Source organism: Montipora capricornis, chromosome 11 (assembly GCF_036669925.1).
Source record: "Montipora capricornis isolate CH-2021 chromosome 11, ASM3666992v2, whole genome shotgun sequence".
Taxonomy (NCBI): Eukaryota; Metazoa; Cnidaria; class Anthozoa; order Scleractinia; family Acroporidae; genus Montipora; species Montipora capricornis.
The window spans coordinates 2,207,555-2,232,523 of NC_090893.1; the positions used below are offsets into that span (position 1 = coordinate 2,207,555).

The following is a 24,969-nucleotide window of genomic DNA, read 5'->3' on the forward strand; positions in this document are numbered from 1 at the left end:
GTGACGCAAGCTCCATAGTAAATGCAACCACAGACGAAGAAGGTACATGCATGCCTAGTTGTAATAATTTTTTTATGTTCCAGAGGACAATAGTAGGTTTACGGCCGGCATTGGTAAATACCAAAATTTTAAGCTAGTACCATTAAAAAAACCACGATTATCGTCACGGTCCATAACGTCGTATGAATTCTTCCTACTACAGTAGCATGGTAGTAAATTTGTGAAATAGCACTTTAAGGAAAACGAAACTGTTGATTCCTTGTGGTCTAAGCCATTTGCTGCCAACAGCAAAGGTTACGGAAACAAACGTGCGATTCTATTGCACTTAAATAAATTTATCTTATCTTCAATTATCTTATCCCATCCCAAAAGCAGGGATGGCAAAGTGGTGAGAGCCCTCGCTTTCCACCAATGTACAGGTGGCCCGGCTTCAATTCCCAGACTTGGCGTCATATGTGGGTTAAGTTTGTTGGTTCTCTACTCTGCTCTAAGAGGTTTTTCTCTGGGTACTGCAGTTGTCCCCTCTCCTCAAAGACCATGTAACCGTTGTTACTAATTACATTTCATATTGCTATATATTCTGAAAACCAAATTTAAAAAATCAATTCATTTCAGTCCCAAGTGCTCCTCCGACTTCTGTCCAAGGACATAACTTAAGTTCTACAAGCATTTTCGTCAGCTGGGGAGAAGTTCCACCAGATGATAAAAATGGTGTTATTCTGAGTTACACCGTTACATACAGGGCATTGCCTAGTGGGTCTGAACAAATGGAGAACGTGACTGCTCCGAATACAACTGCTACTCTGACAGGTCTGAATGAATACACTAACTACAGCATAACAGTGTTTGCATCTACTATCAAAGGAGGTGGAAATAAAAGTGTACCTATCGTTGTCATCACAGATGAGGACAGTAAGTTTAGCCAGCATTTTATGTTTCTTCTGCTCTCAATCAAAGGCCATAATTCTCCTGCATCCTCAGCAGATTCACTGTGTTCTGATGTTGCTTCTTGATTTTTGATCAGGCTTTAAAAGAGTGGACTGACGTACTGTTCCTTTTTAAGTCATTCACAAAGTTCTTCTCAGAAATTTGTTTTCGCTATTTTTTTTTTTTTTTTTTTGGAAGAAAAGCGTTGCATGAAAGGTCCAAATTTCTCTTCAGTGGACGTTCGTTCCTGGAAAGTGCAAGCTAATGTTTCATGTCATATTTACTTGCTTGGCCCCCTTTTTTTGGGTTAAGTTTGTTCGTTCTCTACTCTGCTCTAAGAGGTTTTTCTCTGGGTACTGCGGTTTTCCCCTCTCCTCAAAGAACATGTAACCGTTGTTACTAATCACATTTCATATTGCTATATATTCTGAAAACCAAATTTAAAAAATCAATTCATTTCAGTCCCAAGTGCTGCTCCGACTTCTGTCCAAGGACATAACTTAAGTTCTTCAAGCATTTTCGTCAGCTGGGGAGAAGTTCCACCAGATGATAAAAATGGTGTTATTCTGAGTTACACCATTACATACAGGGCATTGCCTAGTGGGTCTGAACAAATGGAGAACGTGACTGCTCCAAATACAACTGCTACTCTGACAGGTCTGAATGAATACACTAACTACAGCATAACAGTGTTTGCATCTACTATCAAAGGAGGTGGAAATAAAAGTGTACCTATCGTTGTCATCACAGATGAGGACAGTAAGTTTAGCCAGCATTTTATGTTTCTTCTGCTCTCAATCAAAGGCCATAATTCTCCTGCATCCTCAGCAGATTCACTGTGTTCTGATGTTGCTTCTTGATTTTTGATCAAGCTTTAAAAGAGTGGACTGACGTACTGTTCCTATTTAAGTTATTCACAAAGTTCTTCTCAGAAATTAGTTTGCGCTGTTTTTTTTTTTTTTGAAGGAAAGCGTTGCATGAAAGGTCGAGATTTCTCTTCAGTGGACGTTCGTTCCTGGAAAGCACATACTAATTTTTTATGTCATATTTACTTGCTTGGCCCCCTTTTTTTGGGTTACGTTTGTTCGTTCTCTGCTCTGCTCTAAGAGGTTTCTCTGGGTACTGCGGTTTTCCCCTCTCCTCAAAGACCATGTAACCGTTGTCACTAATCACATTTCATATTGCTATATATTCTGAAAACCAATTTTATAAAATCAATTCATTTCAGTCCCAAGTGCTCCTCCGACTTCTGTCCAAGGACATAACTTAAGTTCTACAAGCATTTTCGTCAGCTGGGGAGAAGTTCCACCAGATGATAAAAATGGTGTTATTCTAAGTTACACCGTTACATACAGGGCATTGCCTAATGGGTCTGAACAAATGGAGAACGTGACTACCCCAAATACAACTGCTACTCTGACAGGTCTGAATGAATACACTAACTACAGCATAACAGTGTTTGCATCTACTATCAAAGGAGGTGGAAATAAAAGTGTACCTATCGTTGTCATCACAGATGAGGACAGTAAGTTTAGCCAGCATTTTATGTTTCTTCTGCTCTCAATCAAAGGCCATAATTCTCCTGCATCCTCAGCAGATTCACTGTGTTCTGATGTTGCTTCTTGATTTTTGATCAGGCTTTAAAAGAGTGGACTGACGTACTGTTCCTATTTAAGTCATTCACAAAGTTCTTCGCAGAAATTAGTTTGCGCTGTTTTTTTTTTTTTTTTTTGAAGGAAGGCGTTGCATGAAAGGTCGAGATTTCTCTTCAGTGGACGTTCGTTCCTGGAAAGTGCATACTAATTTTTCATGTCATATTTACTTGCTTGGCCCCCTTTTTTTGGGTTACGTTTGTTCGTTCTCTACTGTGCTCTAAGAGGTTTTTCTCTGGGTACTGCGGTTTTCCCCTCTCCTCAAAGACCATGTAGCCGTTGTTACTAATCATATTATATTCTATATATTATATTCTATATATTCTGAAAACCAAATTGTAAAAATCAATTCATTTCAGTCCCAAGTGCTCCTCCGACTTCTGTCCAAGGACATAACTTAAGTTCTACAAGCATTTTCGTCAGCTGGGGAGAAGTTCCACCAGATGATAAAAATGGCGTTATTCTGAGTTACACCGTTACATACAGGGCATTGCCTAGTGGGTCTGAACAAATGGAGAACGTGACTGCTCCAAATACAACTGCTACTCTGACAGGTCTGAATGAATACACTAACTACAGCATAACAGTGTTTACATCTACTATCAAAGGAGGTGGAAATAAAAGTGTACCTATCGTTGTCATCACAGATGAGGACAGTAAGTTTAACCAGCATTTTATGTTTCTTCTGCTCTCAATCAAAGGCCATAATTCTCCTTTATTCTCAGCATATTCACTGTGTTCTGATGTTGCTTCTTGATTTTTGATCAAGCTTTAAAAGAGTGGACTAACGTAGTGTTCCTATTTAAGTCATTCACAAAGTTCTTCTTAGAAATTAGTTTGCGCTGTTGTTTTTGTTTTTTTGAAGGAAAGCGTTGCATGAAAGGTCGAAATTTCTCTTCAGTGGACGTTCGTTCCTGGAAAGTGCAAGCTAAATTTTCATGTCATATTTACTTGCTTGGCCCCTTTTTTTGGGTTAAGTTTGTTCGTTCTCTACTCTGCTCCAAGAGGTTTTTCTCTGGGTACTCCGGTTTTCCCCTCTCCTCAAAGACCATGTAGCCGTTGTTACTAATCATATTATATTCTATATATTATATTCTATATATTCTGAAAACCAAATTGTAAAAAATCAATTCATTTCAGTCCCAAGTGCTCCTCCGACTTCTGTCCAAGGACATAACTTAAGTTCAACAAGCATTTTCGTCAGCTGGGGAGAAGTTCCACCGGATGATAAAAATGGTGTTATTCTGAGTTACACCGTTACATACAGGGCATTGCCTAGTGGGTCTGAACAAATGGAGAACGTGACTGCTCCAAATACAACTGCTACTCTGACAGGTCTGAATGAATACACTAACTACAGCATAACAGTGTTTGCATCTACTATCAAAGGAGGTGGAAATAAAAGTGTACCTATCGTTGTCATCACAGATGAGAACAGTAAGTTTAGCCAGCATTTTATGTTTCTTCTGCTCTCAATCAAAGGCCATAATTCTCCTGCATCCTCAGCAGATTCACTGTGTTCTAATGTTGCTTCTTGATTTTTGATCAAGCTTTAAAAGAGTGGACTGACGTACTGTTCCTATTTAAGTTATTCACAAAGTTCTTCTCAGAAATTAGTTTGCGTTGTTTTTTTTTTTTTTTGAAGGAAAGCCTTGCATGAAAGGTCCAAATTTCTCTTCAGTGGACGTTCGTTCCTGGAAAGTGCATACTAATTTTTCATGTCATATTTACTTGCTTGGCCCCCTTTTTTTGGGTTACGTTTGTTCGTTCTCTGCTCTGCTCTAAGAGGTTTTTCTCTGGGTACTCCGGTTTTCCCCTCTCCTCAAAGACCATGTAGCCGTTGTTACTAATCATATTATATTCTATATATTATATTCTATATATTCTGAAAACCAAATTGTAAAAATCAATTCATTTCAGTCCCAAGTGCTCCTCCGACTTCTGTCCAAGGACATAACTTAAGTTCTACAAGCATTTTCGTCAGCTGGGGAGAAGTTCCACCAGATGATAAAAATGGTGTTATTCTGAGTTACACCGTTACATACAGGGCATTGCCTAGTGGGTCTGAACAAATGGAGAACGTGACTGCTCCAAATACAACTGCTACTCTGACAGGTCTGAATGAATACACTAACTACAGCATAACAGTGTTTGCATCTACTATCAAAGGAGGTGGAAATAAAAGTGTACCTATCGTTGTCATCACAGATGAGGACAGTAAGTTTAACCAGCATTTTATGTTTCTTCTGCTCTCAATCAAAGGCCATAATTCTCCTTTATTCTCAGCATATTCACTGTGTTCTGATGTTGCTTCTTGATTTTTGATCAAGCTTTAAAAGAGTGGACTGACGTAGTGTTCCTATTTAAGTCATTCACAAAGTTCTTCTTAGAAATTAGTTTGCGCTGTTGTTTTTGTTTTTTTGAAGGAAAGCGTTGCATGAAAGGTCGAAATTTCTCTTCAGTGGACGTTCGTTCCTGGAAAGTGCAAGCTAAATTTTCATGTCATATTTACTTGCTTGGCCCCCTTTTTTTGGGTTAAGTTTGTTCGTTCTCTACTCTGCTCCAAGAGGTTTTTCTCTGGGTACTCCGGTTTTCCCCTCTCCTCAAAGACCATGTAGCCGTTGTTACTAATCACATTTCATATTGCTATATATTCTGAAAACCAAATTTAAAAAATCAATTCATTTCAGTCACAAATGCTCCTCCGACTTCTGTCCAAGGACATAACTTAAGTTCAACAAGCATTTTCGTCAGCTGGGGAGAAGTTCCACCAGATGAAAAAAATGGTGTTATTCTGAGTTACACCGTTATATACAGGGCATTGCCTAGTGGGTCTGAACAAATGGAGAACGTGACTGCTCCAAATACAACTGCTACTCTGACAGGTCTGAATGAATACACTAACTACAGCATAACAGTATTTGCATCTACTATCAAAGGAGGTGGAAATAAAAGTGTACCTATCGTTGTCATCACAGATGAGGACAGTAAGTTTAACCAGCATTTTATGTTTCTTCTACTCTCAATCAAAGGCCATAATTCTCCTGCATCCTCAGCAGATTCACTGTGTTCTGATGTTGCTTCTTGATTTTTGATCAAGCTTTAAAGGAGTGGACTGACGTTTTGTTCCTATTTAAGTTATTCACAAAGTTCTTCTCAGAAATTAGTTTGCGCTGTTTTTTTTTTTTTTTTTGAAGGAAAGCGTTGCATGAAAGGTCGAAATTTGTATTAAGTGGACGTTCATTCCTGGAAAGTGCATACTAATTTTTCATGTCATATTTACTTGCTTGGCCCCCTTTTTTTGGGTTACGTTTGTTCGTTCTCTGCTCTGCCCTAAGAGGTTTTTCTCTGGGTACTGCGGTTTTCCCCTCTCCTCAAAGACCATGTAACCGTTGTCACTAATCACATTTCATATTGCTATATATTCTGAAAACCAATTTTATAAAATCAATTCATTTCAGTCCCAAGTGCTCCTCCGACTTCTGTCCAAGGACATAACTTAAGTTCTACAAGCATTTTCGTCAGCTGGGAAGAAGTTCCAACAGATGATAAAAATGGTGTTATTCTAAGTTACACCGTTACATACAGGGCATTGCCTAATGGGTCTGAACAAATGGAGAACGTGACTACCCCAACTACAACTGCTACTCTGACAGGTCTGAATGAATACACTAACTACAGCATAACAGTGTTTGCATCTACTATCAAAGGAGGTGGAAATAAAAGTGTACCTATCGTTGTCATCACAGATGAGGACAGTAAGTTTAGCCAGCATTTTATGTTTCTTCTGCTCTCAATCAAAGGCCATAATTCTCCTGCATCCTCAGCAGATTCACTGTGTTCTGATGTTGCTTCTTGATTTTTGATCAGGCTTTAAAAGAGTGGACTGACGTACTGTTCCTATTTAAGTCATTCACAAAGTTCTTCGCAGAAATTAGTTTGCGCTGTTTTTTTTTTTTTTTTTTGAAGGAAAGCGTTGCATGAAAGGTCGAAATTTGTCTTCAGTGGACGTTCGTTCCTGGAAAGTGCATACTAATTTTTCATGTCATATTTACTTGCTTGGGCCCCTTTTTTTGGGTTACGTTTGTTCGTTCTATACTCTGCTCTAAGAGGTTTTTCTCTGGGTACTGCGGTTTTCCCCTCTCCTCAAAGACCATGTAACCGTTGTTACTAATCACATTTCATATTGCTATATATTCTGAAAACTAAATTTAAAAAATGAATTCATTTCAGTCCCAAGTGCTCCTCCGACTTCTGTCCAAGGACATAACTTAAGTTCAACAAGCATTTTCGTCAGCTGGGGAGAAGTTCCAGCAGATGATCAAAATGGTGTTATTCTGAGTTACACCGTTACATACAGGGCATTGCCTAGTGGGTCTGAAAAAATGGAGAACGTGACTGCTCCAAATACAACTGCTACTCTGAGAGGTCTGAATGAATACACTAACTACAGCATAACAGTGTTTGCATCTACTATCAAAGGAGGTGGAAATAAAAGTGTACCTATCGTTGTCATCACAGATGAGAACAGTAAGTTTAGCCAGCATTTTATGTTTCTTCTGCTCTCAATCAAAGGCCATAATTCTCCTGCATCCTCAGCAGATTCACTGTGTTCTGATGTTGCTTCTTGATTTTTGATCAAGCTTTAAAAGAGTGGACTGACGTACTGTTCCTATTTAAGTTATTCACAAAGTTCTTCTCAGAAATTAGTTTGCGCTGTTTTTTTTTTTTGAAGGAAAGCGTTGCATGAAAGGTCCAAATTTCTCTTCAGTGGACGTTCGTTCCTGGAAAGTGCATACTAATTTTTCATGTCATATTTACTTGCTTGGCCCCCTTTTTTTGGGTTACGTTTGTTCGTTCTCTGCTCTGCTCTAAGAGGTTTTTCTCTGGGTACTGCGGTTTTCCCCTCTCCTCAAAGACCATGTAACCGTTGTTACTAATCACATTTCATATTGCTATATATTCTGAAAACCAAATTTAAAAAATCAATTCATTTCAGTCCCAAGTGCTGCTCCGACTTCTGTCCAAGGACATAACTTAAGTTCTACAAGCATTTTCGTCAGCTGGGGAGAAGTTCCACCAGATGATAAAAATGGTGTTATTCTGAGTTACACCGTTACATACAGGGCATTGCCTAGTGGGTCTGAACAAATGGAGAACGTGACTGCTCCAAATACAACTGCTACTCTGACAGGTCTGAATGAATACACTAACTACAGCATAACAGTGTTTGCATCTACTATCAAAGGAGGTGGAAATAAAAGTGTACCTATCGTTGTCATCACAGATGAGGACAGTAAGTTTAACCAGCATTTTATGTTTCTTCTGCTCTCAATCAAAGGCCATAATTCTCCTTTATTCTCAGCATATTCACTGTGTTCTGATGTTGCTTCTTGATTTTTGATCAAGCTTTAAAAGAGTGGACTGACGTAGTGTTCCTATTTAAGTCATTCACAAAGTTCTTCTTAGAAATTAGTTTGCGCTGTTGTTTTTGTTTTTTGAAGGAAAGCGTTGCATGAAAGGTCGAAATTTCTCTTCAGTGGACGTTCGTTCCTGGAAAGTGCAAGCTAAATTTTCATGTCATATTTACTTGCTTGGCCCCCTTTTTTGGGTTAAGTTTGTTCGTTCTCTACTCTGCTCCAAGAGGTTTTTCTCTGGGTACTCCGGTTTTCCCCTCTCCTCAAAGACCATGTAGCCGTTGTTACTAATCATATTATATTCTATATATTATATTCTATATATTCTGAAAACCAAATTGTAAAAATCAATTCATTTCAGTCCCAAGTGCTCCTCCGACTTCTGTCCAAGGACATAACTTAAGTTCAACAAGCATTTTCGTCAGCTGGGGAGAAGTTCCACCAGATGAAAAAAATGGTGTTATTCTGAGTTACACCGTTACATACAGGGCATTGCCTAGTGGGTCTGAACAAATGGAGAACGTGACTGCTCCAAATACAACTGCTACTCTGACAGGTCTGAATGAATACACTAACTACAAAATAACAGTGTTTGCATCTACTATCAAAGGAGGTGGAAATAAAAGTGTACCTATCGTTGTCATCACAGATGAGGACAGTAAGTTTAACCAGCATTTTATGTTTCTTCTACTCTCAATCAAAGGCCATAATTCTCCTGCATCCTCAGCAGATTCACTGTGTTCTGATGTTGCTTCTTGATTTTTGATCAAGCTTTAAAGGAGTGGACTGACGTTTTGTTCCTATTTAAGTTATTCACAAAGTTCTTCTCAGAAATTAGTTTGCGCTGTTTTTTTTTTTTTTTTGAAGGAAAGCGTTGCATGAAAGGTTGAAATTTCTCTTCAGTGGACGTTCGTTCCTGGAAAGTGCATACTAATTTTTCATGTCATATTTACTTGCTTGGCCCCCTTTTTTGGGTTACGTTTGTTCGTTCTCTGCTCTGCTCTAAGAGGTTTTTCTCTGGGTACTGCGGTTTTCCCCTCTCCTCAAAGACCATGTAACCGTTGTCACTAATCACATTTCATATTGCTATATATTCTGAAAACCAATTTTATAAAATCAATTCATTTCAGTCCCAAGTGCTCCTCCGACTTCTGTCCAAGGACATAACTTAAGTTCTACAAGCATTTTCGTCAGCTGGGGAGAAGTTCCACCAGATGATAAAAATGGTGTTATTCTAAGTTACACCGTTACATACAGGGCATTGCCTAATGGGTCTGAACAAATGGAGAACGTGACTGCTCCAACTACAAGTGCTTCTCTGACAGGTCTGAATGAATACACCAACTACAGCAAAACAGTGTTTGCATCTACTATCTAAGGAGCTGGGAATAAAAGTGTACCTATCGTTGTCATCACAGATGAGGACAGTAAGTTGAGGCAACATTTTTTGTTTCTTCGGTAAGCAATCAAATGACATAATTCTCCTCAGCATCCTCAGCATATTTTCTGTGTTGTGATGTTGCTTCTTTATTTTTAATGAGACTTCAAAAGAGTGGACTGACGTAATGTTCCTTTTTAAGTCATTCACAAAGTTCTTCTCAGAAATTAGTTTGCGCTGTTGTTTTTTTTTGAAGGAAAGCATTGCATGAAAGGTCGAAATTTCTCTTCAGTGGACGTTCGTTCCTGGAAAGTGCAAGCTAATTTTTCATGTCATATTTACTTGCTTGGCCCCCTTTTTTTGGGTTAAGTTTGTTCGTTCTGTACTCTGCTCTAAGAGGTTTTTGTCTGTGTACTGCGGTTTTCCCCTCTCCTCAAAGACCATGTAACCGTTGTTACTAATCACATTTCATATTGCAATATATTCTGAAAACCAAATTTAAAAAATCAATTCGTTTCAGTCCCAAGTGCTCCTCCGACTTCTGTCCAAGGACATAACTTAAGTTCTACAAGCATTTTCGTCAGCTGGGGAGAAGTTCCACCAGATGATAAAAATGGTGTTATTCTGAGTTATACCGTTACATACAGGGCATTGCCTAGTGGGTCTGAACAAATGGAGAACGTGACTGCTCCAAATACAACTGCTACTCTGACAGGTCTGAATGAATACACTAACTACAGCATAACAGTGTTTGCATCTACTATCAAAGGAGGTGGAAATAAAAGTGTACCTATCGTTGTCATCACAGATGAGGACAGTAAGTTTAGCCAGCATTTTATGTTTCTTCTGCTCTCAATCAAAGGCCATAATTCTCCTGCATCCTCAGCAGATTCACTGTGTTCTGATGTTGCTTCTTGATTTTTGATCAGGCTTTAAAAGAGTGGACTGACGTACTGTTCCTATTTAAGTCATTCACAAAGTTCTTCTCAGAAATGAGTTTTCGCTGTTTTTTTTTTTTTTTTGAAGGAAAGCGTTGCATGAAAGGTCGAAATTTGTCTTCAGTGGACGTTCGTTCCTGGAAAGTGCAAGCTAATTTTTCATGTCATATTTACTTGCTTGGCCCCCTTTTTTTGGGTTAAGTTTGTTCGTTCTCTACTCTGCTCTAAGAGGTTTTTCTCTGGGTACTGCGGTTTTCCCCTCTCCTCAAAGACCATGTAACCGTTGTTACTAATCACATTTCATATTGCAATATATTCTGAAAACCAAATTTAAAAAATCAATTCGTTTCAGTCCCAAGTGCTCCTCCGACTTCTGTCCAAGGGCATGACTTAAGTTCTACAAGCATTTTCGTCAGCTGGGGAGAGGTTCCACCAGATGATCAAAATGGTGTTATATTGAGTTACACTGTTACCTACAAGGCATTACCCGATGGGTCTGAGCAAACTTATCATGTCACTGCACGAACCACTCTAGCTACATTGACAGGTCTGAATGAATACACCAACTATGGCATTACAGTGTTTGCGTCTACTATCAAAGGAGGTGGACCTGACAGTCAACCACTCATAATCATTACAGATCAAGACGGTAAGTGTATACTGATTGGTTATTTCTGATTTTATTAAAATCATCACAAACATTGTTCTTCGGGTGTCTGATCTATAACAACTGATTGTGCTGTTTGCAGTAATTTGCCTTCCATTTTTGTTGTTGTTTTGTTTTCTGTGTGCTTTTTTTCTCTTTTTCGGGTTTTTTCCCGTCATTTCTTTACTTTTGTATTAGTTTTTTTTAACAAAGCTACTAAGCAGATATAGTAAAGAAAGTAAGAGTTTTGTCTTGCTGATAGGAATGATACGAAAGCGACAGGTTATAACCCAGCGCCCAGTTCTTAGAAAGACGATTATCACTTACCATTATTTAATTCTCGATCCGAGATTTAGAAGTTTGCCCTTTCAAAAAGCCTGAACAATGCAATTGTATTGAAAACAAAAATTCTAACTCAAAATTAAGGGCAAAAACCAAACGCTTTGTGTGTGGAAAATAGTGGTCAAGCATGCCAAGGCAGTATACTAAACGGAGTGTGACCTAAGATATAGATCACGTCACAGATGTCAAACTACCAATTATAAGGCTAAGATTAAAAAAAACTCAACATAGTGCTAGCTGTATGCCTGATTTCGCTCCCATAAACAACGAGAAATTGCTTGCTCGCTCTCAAACATTTAATCGACAAAGTCGTCCTTTAAAAGTTGCACAAATACATCTCACCACATATGCGGCAATATGTAATTGGGGTCAGATTGACTAAGAATGGTCCCAAATTATTGAATGTTCTGATAGTAGTTCGTCTTATCACAGATTCCACAGTATTCAGTGATACAGTATGTTTCATTATTTCCTGAAGAATTTAGAATCGCCAAAGTTATCGTTAAAACTTATGTAAAAAGGTCACAAATCCCCAAAAATCCTTTGGGAGCAAAAGGAAACTAAATTCCGGAAAACAATGTTGTGTCTTTCACCGAGGGCCGAGAGACTTTTGATGATCTCTTTTAAAATTCCTGAACTGAATCTAAACCAGAAATTAACTGACAATGAAGTCAACAATTGGTCACTCGCAAAAACATAGAGTATATGATAATTTTTTTAAAGCTACCGGAAATTAGCATAACACGCCCGACTTTAACAACCTTAACTGGTGATCTTCAATAATCCTTTCTTCCACTATGAAGCGTATCCGTGCCGTAGAAAAGTTCAATTCTGTTTTATTTGTCACTACCTGTACTCAAATACCATCACATTTGTTCTTCACCTTACTAATATATTTGCCTTTAGTGTCTTTCAAATATTTCGTTCACTGCGATGATAAACACCTGAAAAATCACCTTCATACACTTCGAATGATTAGCTATAAGTCCATGTCATTAGCGAGGTTACAGAAACAAGCGTTCGATTTTATTGCACTTAAAAATGATTTAACAAGGGTCCTACTGCAACTCTTCGTCTCCACAAACCTTATTTTAACTACTCCAATTAGACAACAATGGCACGCCAGTTGTCAATTCCTCAAGTTAAGATATAGGAGGCATTTCTTTTCAAAAGGACAAGTACTGTAGCTCAACAAAGTAAGAAAGAAAAGCAAAGAGGTGAAAGACCTAAATATCTACTGCTAATGGAAAAAATAATTTTATCATATCTTCAGTTATCTTATCCCATCCCGAAATTATGGATTGCGAAGTGGTGAGAGCCCTCGCTTTCCACCAATGTACATGACGTGGCCCGGCTTCAATTCCCAGACTTGACATCATATGTGGGTTAACTTTGTTGGTTCTCTACTCTGCTCCAAGAGGTTTTTCTCTGGGTACTGCGGTTTTCCCCTCTCCTCAAAGACCATGTAACCGTTGTTACTAATCACATTTCATATTGCTATATATTCTGAAAACCAAATTTAAAAAATCAATTTCTTTCAGCGCCAAGTGCCTCTCCAACTTCTCTGCAAGGACATAACACAAGCTCTACAAGCATCTTCGTCAGCTGGAGCGAAGTTCCAGAAGCTGATCAAAATGGTGTTATACTGAGTCATACAGTTACATACCAAGCCTTGCCTCCGTACGCGTCACCGGGTTCCAAACTAACCGAAACTGTCAGTGCTCTAAAAACAAGCATTACTTTAGAAGATCTCAATGAACACACCAACTACAGCATCACAGTGTACGCGTCTACTGTAAAAGGAGGTGGAACTATCAGTGCCCCTATCATTGTGAGAACAGACGAGGACAGTAAGTACTCTAATTCACATAGCAGTGCAAAGAGACATAAACGTATACTATTTCAAAATACATGGTAAAATACTTTTGTCTCTGTGCAAGCTTTGATTCTCGATTGATCAAAGTTATTGTCTTTTAGAACCAAGTGCTCCTCCCAGTTCTATCCAAGGATATAACACAAGTGCTACAAGCATTTTTGTCAGTTGGGGAGAAGTTCCAGAGCTTGATCAAAATGGTGTTATACTGAGTTATACAGTTACCTACCACACGTTACCGTCAGGTCCTGAACGCACCAAAACCGTCATTGCTCCAACTACCAATATTATTTTAGGAAATCTAAGTGAATTCACCGACTACAGCATCACAGTCTTTGCATCTACTATAAAAGGAGGTGGAACTACCAGTGCCGCTATCGTTGTGAGAACAGACGAGGACAGTAAGTACACTAATTCCTATATATATATATATATATATAATGATCAATGGTAGCAACATTTCAGTTCATCGTTTTATTGCTACAACGCTGTTTCGTATGGTTGAAGAATGACCACACTCATGCAGGCAATAACGAATGACCGTAAAATTACAAGAACTGGCAACTAAAAGCGAACTTAAGGTTGTGATGAGATATGAAAACTTTAAAACAGTTGCTATGAGATGTAAAAGCAAATGCTATATGAAATTAAGGTGGCTCAATGCAGTTTCCAGCACTTTCCAAGACGTAGATTTTTGATAGGTCATAATTACTACTCTTTATCAATTGAAGCTACAATTATGGTATCAAAATACTGCCCAATCATTGGGAAACACGTTGTTATCATTTCTGTTTCACAATAGGTTACCATAGCAACAATATAACCTGCTAAAAACACCCTTAATTACAGCCCTAGGGGCTTATAACTCAAAAAAGGCACGGTGAAATTTTTTCTTATTACAGAATTTTGATTAGCAGGATAAGATGTAACTTTTGACAAAGTTTAAAAACATTTTGTACATGGGGTTCAGAGCCGTCTTAATTTTTCGCAAATTTAAGGACTTCTAGATTATCTCTGCTTTTAGTTTGACGTCGAGTTTCTAAGTTGCCCCAGGCCAACTTTTTAATCAGTTGGTTGGAGTCAGCATCATAACTAGAAGAAGTAAAGATGCCAGCCGCTCGATTTTGGAGTTTCCACAGCTACCACATATGCATACAACACTGTCAAATAGTCGAAGTGCGATTCAACTAACCCGTGATAGATATTTTACTAAGAAATGAAGTCAGCGCATTCTCGAATAAGACGACTTGGGATCATGTCAAGACCAGCCCCTTTAGTTCATTCAGTAGTTTTAAAATCTGTCCACTATTGGTAGGGCAAAATTCAAATCTATTAGTACTTTTAACATATTCCAGATAACAGGTGTCAGTGCAATTAGACAATGGAATGTCATTAGGTCACGCAAGTTTAATGCCAAAGGATGAGAAATGATCACTGAAAGCATTCGACAAGTATGGGGATTTAGTTAAAGAAATACCATCCAGCTTTCACTCTAATCGGTGAATTAGCAACTTTTCGAGATATAAGCTCGTTGATCACTTGCCATTTTTTACGGGGGTCTATTTCCAGTCTGAACATTTCTTGAAGTGATCTTAAAACTTTTTTATTTAATAAGGCATTTAATTTCAGAATTGTAAATTTTAAGTCTTAGTCTTAAGTCTTGATATGTAAGGCGCAGTTGAATATTTGTATAGAAACTGCGCGGCATATATTAATAATAATTACATAAATAAATGGTCAAAAATGGTCAATTGTTGGTTTTCACTCACGTGATCAACAGCCATGATTTTCAACGAAAACAAAAGGAAGCGTTTGCATAATAATAGAGTTCAATTCCCGGAGGATTTGGTCGGGGCACCAACATGGCCGCCTTTTCTTTGTTTAGGGCACCAACATGGCGGTCGTGACGTCATGTGAAAATCGAGAATAATTACTGGCGGCAAATCAACAAGCTGGTCTTTATTTGTCGTGTCCTGTCTTGTTCATAACGTGAACAATGACACTACCGGGTTGCGTTTGTACGTCCACTTGTTTGTGTTTGCTTGTTGTTTCTTTATCCTCGCAGTGAAAATGATATTGTTAAGAAAACCACATTACATTTGTGAATAGGTCCAGTTCCGACGCTAACTCCACCACGGATGCCATCAGTAACAGAGAGAGAGCAGGCAGTAGAGATGTCCCTTACAGCAGATGAAGACGTAAGTAAATAAAGCCGCTCTGTAACCATCTTATTTTGGGATAAGGTTAGTCTAGCTTTTCCTAAATGGCAAAAAGAGACGCCGAGCGTTTCAGTTTCAAAAACCTCCTCGCTTATGTAACTCCCTGTTCACCATGAGTTCACGCCATTGTGACTGAATCTGTGAATATGGATTTTCCTTTCTTTGATCAGTTTAAATGGGACTTCAACACCGACAAGTCTTTTAAAGGTACAATGGCGTCTGTTACATCCGCTTACTGTGAAAGCAAAAGAACCGAATGTGCACTTAGAGACCAAAGACGAATGAGGTATGTTCTTTTTATTATCCTCGTCGTCTTCGTTGTTGTCATCTACGGAATCCTCGTATGTGCAGGCTTTAAGTACAAGCTGAGCAAATACGTGTTAGTTCAGCGTCTGCTCTAGGTAGATTAGTATTATTTTTTCATGGTATCTCATTTTATTATTCCACTATTACGCCATTTTACCATATTTGGTCAACGTAAAAAAACATGACACGGTAATACACTGACGTGTCCCAGTTTGACCGGTTTGGAACACAGCAAATACGGACAGAACGAGAATTTAGCTTGTCATCGCTTGTCACTCGTCATTTCGTTTATCCAATCAAGTAAAGGACATTTGAACGATTTCGTCTATGTCATTCGCACGCGCCAATTGATATGATTCTCAGTCAATGCAGGAAGAAACCAAAATAGTAGAAAATGGCGTAAAAGTGCTATAAAAAATTCGTCGTTGAAAGGTTTAACATATAATACGTGCAGAAATTTTGCTCGTTGCTCTTATTTTTCCGAGCCAACGAGCAAAATGTCCACACGTATTATATGTTAAACCATTCAATAAGGGGTAGGTATTTTACATTACTTCTCAGATGTAATTGTAGTGCGCGCACCATGATTGGCTAATTTAGCAGATCGTATTCTACAGTAGAGCCCTTTGTCCGGCCCGCTAAATGTGAAATTCTGATGCAACATTTTTCAGCAAGTTTTTCATGTTGTTTATGTGGACTGTCAATAAGGCTTATTCGTTTTTTCAGATTTGACGCATGCGGTTTGCCAATCGTTTGTGGCAGTTGGACGTTCCGCTTGACTTGAATTAGTTTCCTTTCCCGCTCGCCCGATTACCTCAGAGATATAATATCCTACTAACCGCTTTCTAATTGTTTACAGAAAACCAACACGCATGGACAGACTATTAGACAAAACAACGTACGAGCCAATGTCACTAAAGCTTGAGCACAATTTGAAATGGTCAAACAAAACCTTCCTAAATATTTTGTGTGTAATTAGTGCTTGGGATGAAATTACTCACAATGATATTTGTTTGATTTCTAACATAAACCTAAGCTGAGCATCAGTTTGTGAAGTTTAGGCCACAAAAAGGATTCTTGGGAACAATTTGTACCTTGAAAATTGGAGTATTGTCAGTGAAATATTTCAAAGAGCAGATCAACCCTGGTGGCCCCTGTGCCTTGTCATTTACCAGGAGGGGGAAATGTTTTTTTAAAAAGCTTAAAATATCACATTTTTTAACAAACTTTTCTCCTCCTAGTATTCAGATTTTGATCAAAATTAGGACTGGAGGTGAATATTTCACTCTTTGTGAATCGTTTGCCGCTAAAAACCCAGCGGGCACTCCATACTTGTTTGCAGGACAACCATTTACAATCTAAACCTCTGAATAAACTATAATTTTTCGTACTTTTTTTCAATCGCGCATATCTTTCTTTTTAATAATATTATTGCGGCTATTTCACGCAAGGCCGTTCGAATATTTTCAATAATAATAATAATAATAATAATAATAATAATAATAATAGGTATTTATATAGCGCTCATGTCTTATGTTCAAGGCGCTTTACAATAATTGACCTTTCTATCTAAGCATAATAATGATAAAATGAATAAGAAAATACTCTAGTAATTAAAAATACCTAAAAATATGATAGTAATAATATAAGTTACAATAAGGTTCTAGAATAATGGGGAATTATCTAAATATTGGAGAAAACGTATCTAGGTTTGACAGTCAGAAATCAAGCAGATTTACAGTTATTATTTTTTAAAAATCATACCTTCTAGCGAGCTGCAGCAGTTAATTTATGCAAAAATTACTGTCTTCGGATAACTGGGCAAGAAACTCTAACATTAAACTGTCCAGCATAGTAAACCTTTCTTAGGTGATCTATAATAGGTAATTTTAATTATACATACCACTAACAAAGCAGTTCAGTTCACAAACATTTCAGAGCCAAAGGCAGGTCACACAGAAGTGACCAAAAGTCAGTGATTCTTCAACGTCTCATCCGTGTGAAGAGGATGCATTTCGTCGCGTTTAAACCACAGTTTTCATGTCCGATGACACCTCAAATGGTTCCTTTTACAACGACATCTTATCCAATAGACCCTTCTCCAAAATGGCGGCCGAAAATTCAAGTAAGTTAAAATTAAAAACTAATACCAGAAATAGAAAGAGCACCTTTACATTTCAATGACCCTGCAAAGTTTCGGCATATCAGGTGTAATATCCGCTGAGAAATTGTAAGTTGAGAAAGGAAAATTTACAGACGTTTGTATGTTTGGGGGTATGGCGTATATCCCCAGTCATACAAACGTCCGTACATTTTCTCAGCTGATATAACACCTAATACGCTGAAACTTTGCAGGGTTACCAAATTAAAGGTGCTCTTTCTATTTCTGGAATCAGTTTTTCATTCAGTTCAATTTTAACTCATTCAAATCCGTTGCCGCCATTTTGGAAAAGGGTCGATTCGCTGCAGTTGCTCACAGTTGGGTGGTCAGAAATGCCCGTATATCAGATGAAGCGAAACTCCCTGTTATCTTGCCAAGATGATCTCATATTACCCAGCTCATTCTGCAATTATTGCCATAAAGCAGTCAAACATCAAGGCCGCGGCATGACTTACAATGAAGTCCGTTGACGTGGATACTAGATAACTGGTGGTACCTGTGCTGTTTAAAAATGGCAAGCTTCGCGCTACATTTAATTAAATAGCGTATGATAACGAACTTTGCTTTCATATCACTGATGAAGGCTTAAGAATTAGCCGAAACGTCTGTTGAAAAATATCAAGAGTCAGAGGCAAACCCTTTTCCATAGAACCTCTGCTGTGTCTTATTTCATTTCTCGATGTGTCATCGGCAGAAAGCTTCGTTCCTCGCCTCAGCAACAGAAGTTGGCAGATCTACCTGAAGATCGTGTTGAGGACGCTGCTCCGTTCACATACAGCGCAGTTGATTATTTTGGCCCCTTTGTAGTAAAGGAAGGGAGGAAGGAAGTCAAGCGTTACGGTATCATTTTCACATGTATGGCTTCACGTGCTATTCTCTGGAAACAGATGCTTTAAAGCGGCCTTCACACGGCAAACTTAAGTTTGCAAACTCGTGTTGGCAAACTTTAAAAAGTTGGCAAACTCGTGCGTTCACACGTCAAACTCACAATCTAAAACAAATCACTCAACAAAAATGGATATAGTAATGAATACGGAACTTTGAGGTGAAAAGAGTAATTTTTGAAGAACGACTGTGATCAAAAGTAAAGCAGAACTCCATCGGCCTAGAAAACAAACTTTACTTACCACCTTTTAACCCCAGTTTCGCCGCTAGTTCTTCCATTTACTTCTGCTTGTTTTTTTTTGTGTCTTTATACGCTGCAGACGAAACGTCCCGCAGGTCTGGACAATTTTTAATTCCTCGATGAATTGAAAAGTTGCACGTTCGTCTTCACGTCCGTCTGCCATTTTGTTATGTGTAACGCAAATCACGTAAATAGTGCGCGTGTTTTGATTGATTGACAATCACCAACACACGTTTGCTAACCGTTCACACGTCAAATACGAGTTTACCAACACGAAAAAGTTGGTGAAAAACTTGGCGAGAGTAGAGGCAAGCTCTATTTGTCGCCAACAGTTTGCCAACGTGTTTGCCGACTGTTTTTGTGCCGTTCACACACACCAACTTGAGTTTGCCAACACGACTTTGCAAACCCAAGTTTGCCGTCGAAGGACGCTTAAGACGCTTCCAGGAAGAGCGTGGTCCTGTTCGTCAATTGCGATGCGACTGTGGAACCAACATCATAGGAGCGGATCGCGAATTGATGAAGGAAAGTCGGAGATTAATTAGGACAAGATTCGCGTCAAATTGTTAGAAGATAATTGCGAATGGATTGACTTCAAGTTCAGCCCCTCCTCCGCAAGTCACATAGGTCGCTCGTGGGAACATCAGATATGGACGGTTCGAAACACCCTTGCATCCTTGCTGAACTAGTCAGGACCTCAGCTGGACGATTAAAGTTTTCGCACCTTTGTAAAGGAAGCTCAAACTATGATTAACTCCAAACCACTTGCCCTAAATAACATGCTATCGCCTGACTCTCCACGACCAATGACTCCAAATCACTTGTTAACCATGAAGACCAAGGTACTGATGCCATCCCCAGGCGTTTTCCATCGAGGAGATCTCTACCTAGGCAAGAGATGGAGAAGGTGATGTTCAACTCCTTGCAAATCCGTTTTGGGAGAAATGGTGGAAGGAGTTTCTTCAGACTCTCCAGATTCGGAAGATCAAAGAAGTGGACCAAACCGCAACTTAATCTGCAAAAAAGGGACGTGGTAATGGTAAAGAACGAGGATACCCTTCCAAACTTGTGGACACTGGCAATAGTTCAAGAAGTGTTCCCCAGTAATGATGTCCTCGTTGGGAAGGTGAAACTTGATATGGCGACCTCCAATCTTGACCGGCAACCATGGACGAAGAAACAGTGTTGATCAATACCTTGAACGGCCAATCCACAAGTTAGTTCTTATCATGGAAGAAGATCGGGAATTTCCCAACAAGGAGCTTTAAAAAGTAATCTCGACTTGAACTGTTCTCCGAGAACTGAGCATTAGTTTTCTATTCGGTACTGTTATATGAAACCCGTTCAAATTTACTTTACGATGCTTACTAACGAATTTCAAAGACAAAGACGACCGCAAGGACAGACAGGAAGCAGTATACAAGATCACATGCTGCGATTGCCAGGCCACTTACGTTGATGAAACCCTCAGGTACCTAAATACACGACCTACAGAACAAAAACGAGCGAGTAAGAATGGAGATCTCAACGGCAATATTGCTGAACACCATTCAAGAACAAAACACACTATCGACAGGGACTCTACTAAGTACTTACCCTACCGTATGAACCATTATCAGCACCTTACAATTGAAAGCTGGTATACAAACCTAGAACAAACTACATTAAACCGTTATCCACCTCTACATGCGCCTTTAAAACGATTACTTAACAGAAAACCTTAACTACACTTTTTCCTTTCAGCTTACAAACCTACTGCGACCTTCACTTACAAACCTGATCGTAATGCACCAATCACCGCTCACTATCCTCACAACCAATCAGATTACTTTTCTAACAACCAATCACAACATAGATCAGAGCTGGCTATTTACAAGTGCAGCAGAGAAGTTGAACCAGGGCCTACCAAAACAAATTCAACCAGTGGTCAGAACGTGTCTTGAACCGGCGGGATCCCGGGATCCTTCCTTGATTCTTAAAAAAATATTTCCTATTCAGTCAAGAATGACTGATAGATCAATTAAGTCACCGACTGACTGGGTTTTTGGTTGACCAGCTGGTTGTCTGGCTGATTTGTGTGTTGAATGGATGGATGGACGAAGAGAAAAAATAAATAAGAAATTGAGAAAGGTTTTTTTTTTCTGCCATCAGACGTGAAGTCATTCTGTATAAGCCTGATGAAGTCCATCTCCTCCCTGGATATCCTAGTAACGTTTCTGGTTCTCTTCAAGTCGCCTTCTACGTCCAGCAGCCCCAGGGACTCTTCACTGGTAATACCTCTGTATTGCCAAGCAACACATTACTTCAAATTGTTGAATCGTCCAAGTCAAGTCTTGAAAAAGCTATTGGAGCGAACATTACCAGTGCCAAAGTTTTGCCGACAACAAAAGTACAGGAATCTGATGATGCTGGCAGCAGTGAAAGTCCCAACTTAATTGCGATTCGTGTTTCTGTTGCAGTGTCTACATTGTTTGTCGTTGTTTGCATTGTCATCTTCGTTTGGCGGTGAGTTACATTCATTCACAACATTTTGGTTTCTTATTGCAGGTTGCAGGTTAGAATTTCACTCAATTAGAGATTTCCTCAAGTACCGTCGATCTAATTTCAATTCATTCTAATAGTTCACTTACTGTTCAGCGAGGTCCATGATTATGTGTAAGGCAATCGACACCCTGGTCGGAGCACGCTGACAATAGTCAATGTATTTGTATTTCGTAAATATTAGAGCTCAGAAAACCTAGACAAATGAACACAACGCTGAGCACAAAGCAAACAGGAACAGATGCCTTTACTGTTTTACCAGCAATACCAAGCTTGGTGCGCAGAGATTGCGGACATTGTAAATGAGGGCTCTTTGGCAGCACTTTTTTTGTTTTCAATCTTACTCGATACGACAGTGCTAAAAATATACCGGAAGTTTATTGCTGCCAATAGACAGCAATCGAGAATTTCCATGGTTGGTTCTTATCAAGAAACAGCCCATCAGGAATCCCCTTAAACGAGCACTCGAGGTCGGCCGTCTTATAACAGATAAAATATTCGCGCGCATGTGCTTCTCAGCCACTGTTTTTTCCTCCCTTGTGGAAGACTCGAGATTTGCAGCTGACTTGTGGGGTTTTTTCGTTTCTTTAGTAAAACTTTATTTACACACACTTGTCCCGTCAACTTAATAATTATTTCTAAAAGCTGATTTCCACAAGGGGCGTGTGGTTTCCCGATCTGTTACGATTATTTCTATTCCAATAAGCATTCATCAAGATCATGAAGCCTTCAGTGAGCATTCTAGAGGCAGACAATGTGCATTCATGTCCATTTGCATGGATCGGATTCGGTCGATTCATGGACACAAACAGATATCGATAACATCTTATTTATGAAGATTACACGTATTTACATGCGCTAACTAATAAAATGGTACCCGTTTGCAATTAAGCAAAAATAATTGATCAAATAGTTGGCACATCACTGTATTTTGTTGTTCTTAAGGCTGGAAATAAAATAACTTACATTATCACTGAACTTCTTATTGTTATATTTACATTCAAACATGCTACTAACGGCAGCACTCTTTGTCAATGAGAACTTGTAGTTGGCAATAGCTGGGTAAGTTGAAAACACTGACCCCCAGTCCACGGACTACCCAAATGGACTACCCCCAAAATACTATTTCAAGTGAGTACTATTGGTCATAAGGAGCATCCCAATTAGTATATGATCAATTCAGTTCTTTCAATAGGACTCATTCGAAACAGTATTTTTTTAGAGTTAGTCTATTTTAGGGTAGTCCATTCGGGTAGTCCATCCGGTTAGTCCATGGACTGGAGGTCAGTGTCTTCATGTTAATGTTCAACTTTCAACGAGCACCGATCCGGTACTTCAACGGTACTTCAGGAAATCTTTAAGTGAAATTCTGACCTGAAACCTCCAAATTATACCCTCTGGCATTCTTACGACGTTGAATTCACGAGAATCCTCAATGTCCTCCTCTCCTTTACAGTACATATCGAGCCAACAGTCACAATTATTAAACATTGGTGTCACCAGCTCGATTTTGAATGGCTGTAAGCACGCAGCTAATTCTTGCTTGCGCTGTTTCTATTACGTCATACCTACAGACAATAGATTTATGCATACAAAAGTGACGTCACCTAACACACTAACCAGCAGTTTGATCAGTTTTGTGATGGCGGAGCTCAACTCAGGAATATGCATAATAAAACAATTATTGGATTCAGTTTTCGCACGATAGCAATAATTATCAAGGCCTCAGTTGCTATTATCCGCCTCAGCCTTCGGCTGCGGCAGATATCACAACTTTGGACTTGATAATTATAGCTATCATGCGAAAAACGGATCCAATAATTGTTGATTGGTATTTGAATTAAATCACTTCCTTGTTTTTGATTGGCTTGCGTTCAGCTAGCCGACTAGATGAAGTCATTATGCCGCCATCTTGGATGATGAAAGTGACAGAAACTGGAAACAGCGAGTCAAAAAAATTACTATCAACTTGGAATTGTTGTGGGTAGAGGGTGGGTAGAGGCGGGCTTCTCGCCCTGCTCCGTTTCAAATAGCGACCCTGTCATTGGTGTATATAAGGTGCTTGCAATCGATAAGTGCATCATTATCTCAGTTCTTTTATTAAATGACGTGAAGGTCAATCGGCTATTTAACAATTATTCCTCGAGCCCGAATGGGCTTTGAGTCAATAGCCCATGAGGCCGAAGGCCGAATGGGCTATTGACTCAGAGGCCATGAGGGCGAGAGGAATAATTGTTTTAGTAAAATCCAACTAGTTGGTCAAAAAACTATCGAGAGAAAACATCTTTCGCTAGTTAAAGCTAAACTTTAATTGTTGTTTTGGTTTTCAAAACCGGCGCTTTTCGCTAATAGTGGGCTATAACAAATAGCCTACTAGTAGCTCAACCAATCAGAACGCAGCATTGATAATAGACCACTAGTTGGATTTTACTAATAAGGTTTATTGCACGAGTGACTCCACTTCATTAGGACATTAGGTTATAATTTATATTGATATTATTACAAGTGTTTTTGTAAATACTATTGTAAATATCATTATGCATGTAATTCGTTTTGATAGTATAAGATTGTAAAGCGCAGTAGATCAATGATTGCCTCATTACGGCGGCCCACAAGGGACATGCGGCAAATTAAAGAGTTGCTGTAAATGAAAACATCAAAAGTATGCGAGCGCAGTGAAGGAAGGGCAGATACAAGATTCAAGCTGTAGGATGTGAAAGCAACCGGTTGTAGTTAACCACACCCATTAGCTTCAATGCATTTTCTAAAGAAACATATGAAAAGTTGGTTCTCCCAGTGTAGCTCGGTTAGCTGGGGCACCCTCCCTCTGTGCAAACAGGCCCTTACCCAATCGAAAACATTTGTTTCCACGGGTGTCTTAGATTGATGTTAAATTTAAAAAAAAAAAGAAATTTTAGAAGTTTGTTCCCAGCCACGCGGACAATAATCGAGGTGGCGCTCCATTCTTCACTTAAGCCTGTGTTTCTCAATTTTGAAAAAGTAGATCTTCTAATACTTCTCAAAATATTTATGATGGCGATCGATGAAAGCCATGAAAAGGGAACGGCGAGCGAAAAGGACAATGAAGTAGAATGCTTAAGCGACAACGTTCACAAAACATTCATTACAGTTGGACCCGTGAATTTAATGGTGGAACAAACACATAATTCCTTTTTCAGAGGTGAGACTTTCGTTATTGTCTCGTCCAAACGATACAAAAATAAAGTTTAAAATTTGTCTGGAAGTTTGTACCATCATTTTTGTGAGGGTCTTAGCTTTCACGTTTTTCAAGTTGGGTCTTAGTGGTCTTGGTTTTCAAGACAAGTGAGTATTGAAGAAAACAAGTGTACTTGAAAAAGAAAACTATGAGCGAAATTCTGAATAAAAACTGACCTCTTACCTTGTTTTATTTGTGAGGCATCTTGTCTTCTGTGTGGTTTTTA

At 38.9% G+C, this 24,969-nt stretch overlaps 1 protein-coding gene across 1 annotated transcript in view; it reads left to right on the forward strand.

Moving 5' to 3' along the window:
• The window catches only part of LOC138023007 (phosphatidylinositol phosphatase PTPRQ-like), a 35,110-nt gene that overhangs the window by 7,295 nt on the left and 2,846 nt on the right, over positions 1-24,969 (forward strand). Inside the window, exons 3-21 of the mRNA XM_068870043.1 lie at positions 1-42; positions 616-912; positions 1,390-1,686; positions 2,156-2,452; positions 2,939-3,235; positions 3,720-4,016; positions 4,500-4,796; positions 5,270-5,566; positions 6,041-6,337; positions 6,813-7,109; positions 7,579-7,875; positions 8,358-8,654; positions 9,895-10,191; positions 10,665-10,961; positions 12,842-13,150; positions 13,278-13,574; positions 15,283-15,371; positions 15,563-15,678; positions 21,137-21,490. The exon at positions 1-42 is cut by the window's left edge and continues 276 nt beyond it. Coding sequence (XP_068726144.1) covers positions 1-42; positions 616-912; positions 1,390-1,686; positions 2,156-2,452; positions 2,939-3,235; positions 3,720-4,016; positions 4,500-4,796; positions 5,270-5,566; positions 6,041-6,337; positions 6,813-7,109; positions 7,579-7,875; positions 8,358-8,654; positions 9,895-10,191; positions 10,665-10,961; positions 12,842-13,150; positions 13,278-13,574; positions 15,283-15,371; positions 15,563-15,678; positions 21,137-21,490 — 5,068 coding nt within the window. The remainder of the gene's footprint in view (positions 43-615; positions 913-1,389; positions 1,687-2,155; positions 2,453-2,938; positions 3,236-3,719; positions 4,017-4,499; positions 4,797-5,269; positions 5,567-6,040; positions 6,338-6,812; positions 7,110-7,578; positions 7,876-8,357; positions 8,655-9,894; positions 10,192-10,664; positions 10,962-12,841; positions 13,151-13,277; positions 13,575-15,282; positions 15,372-15,562; positions 15,679-21,136; positions 21,491-24,969) is intronic.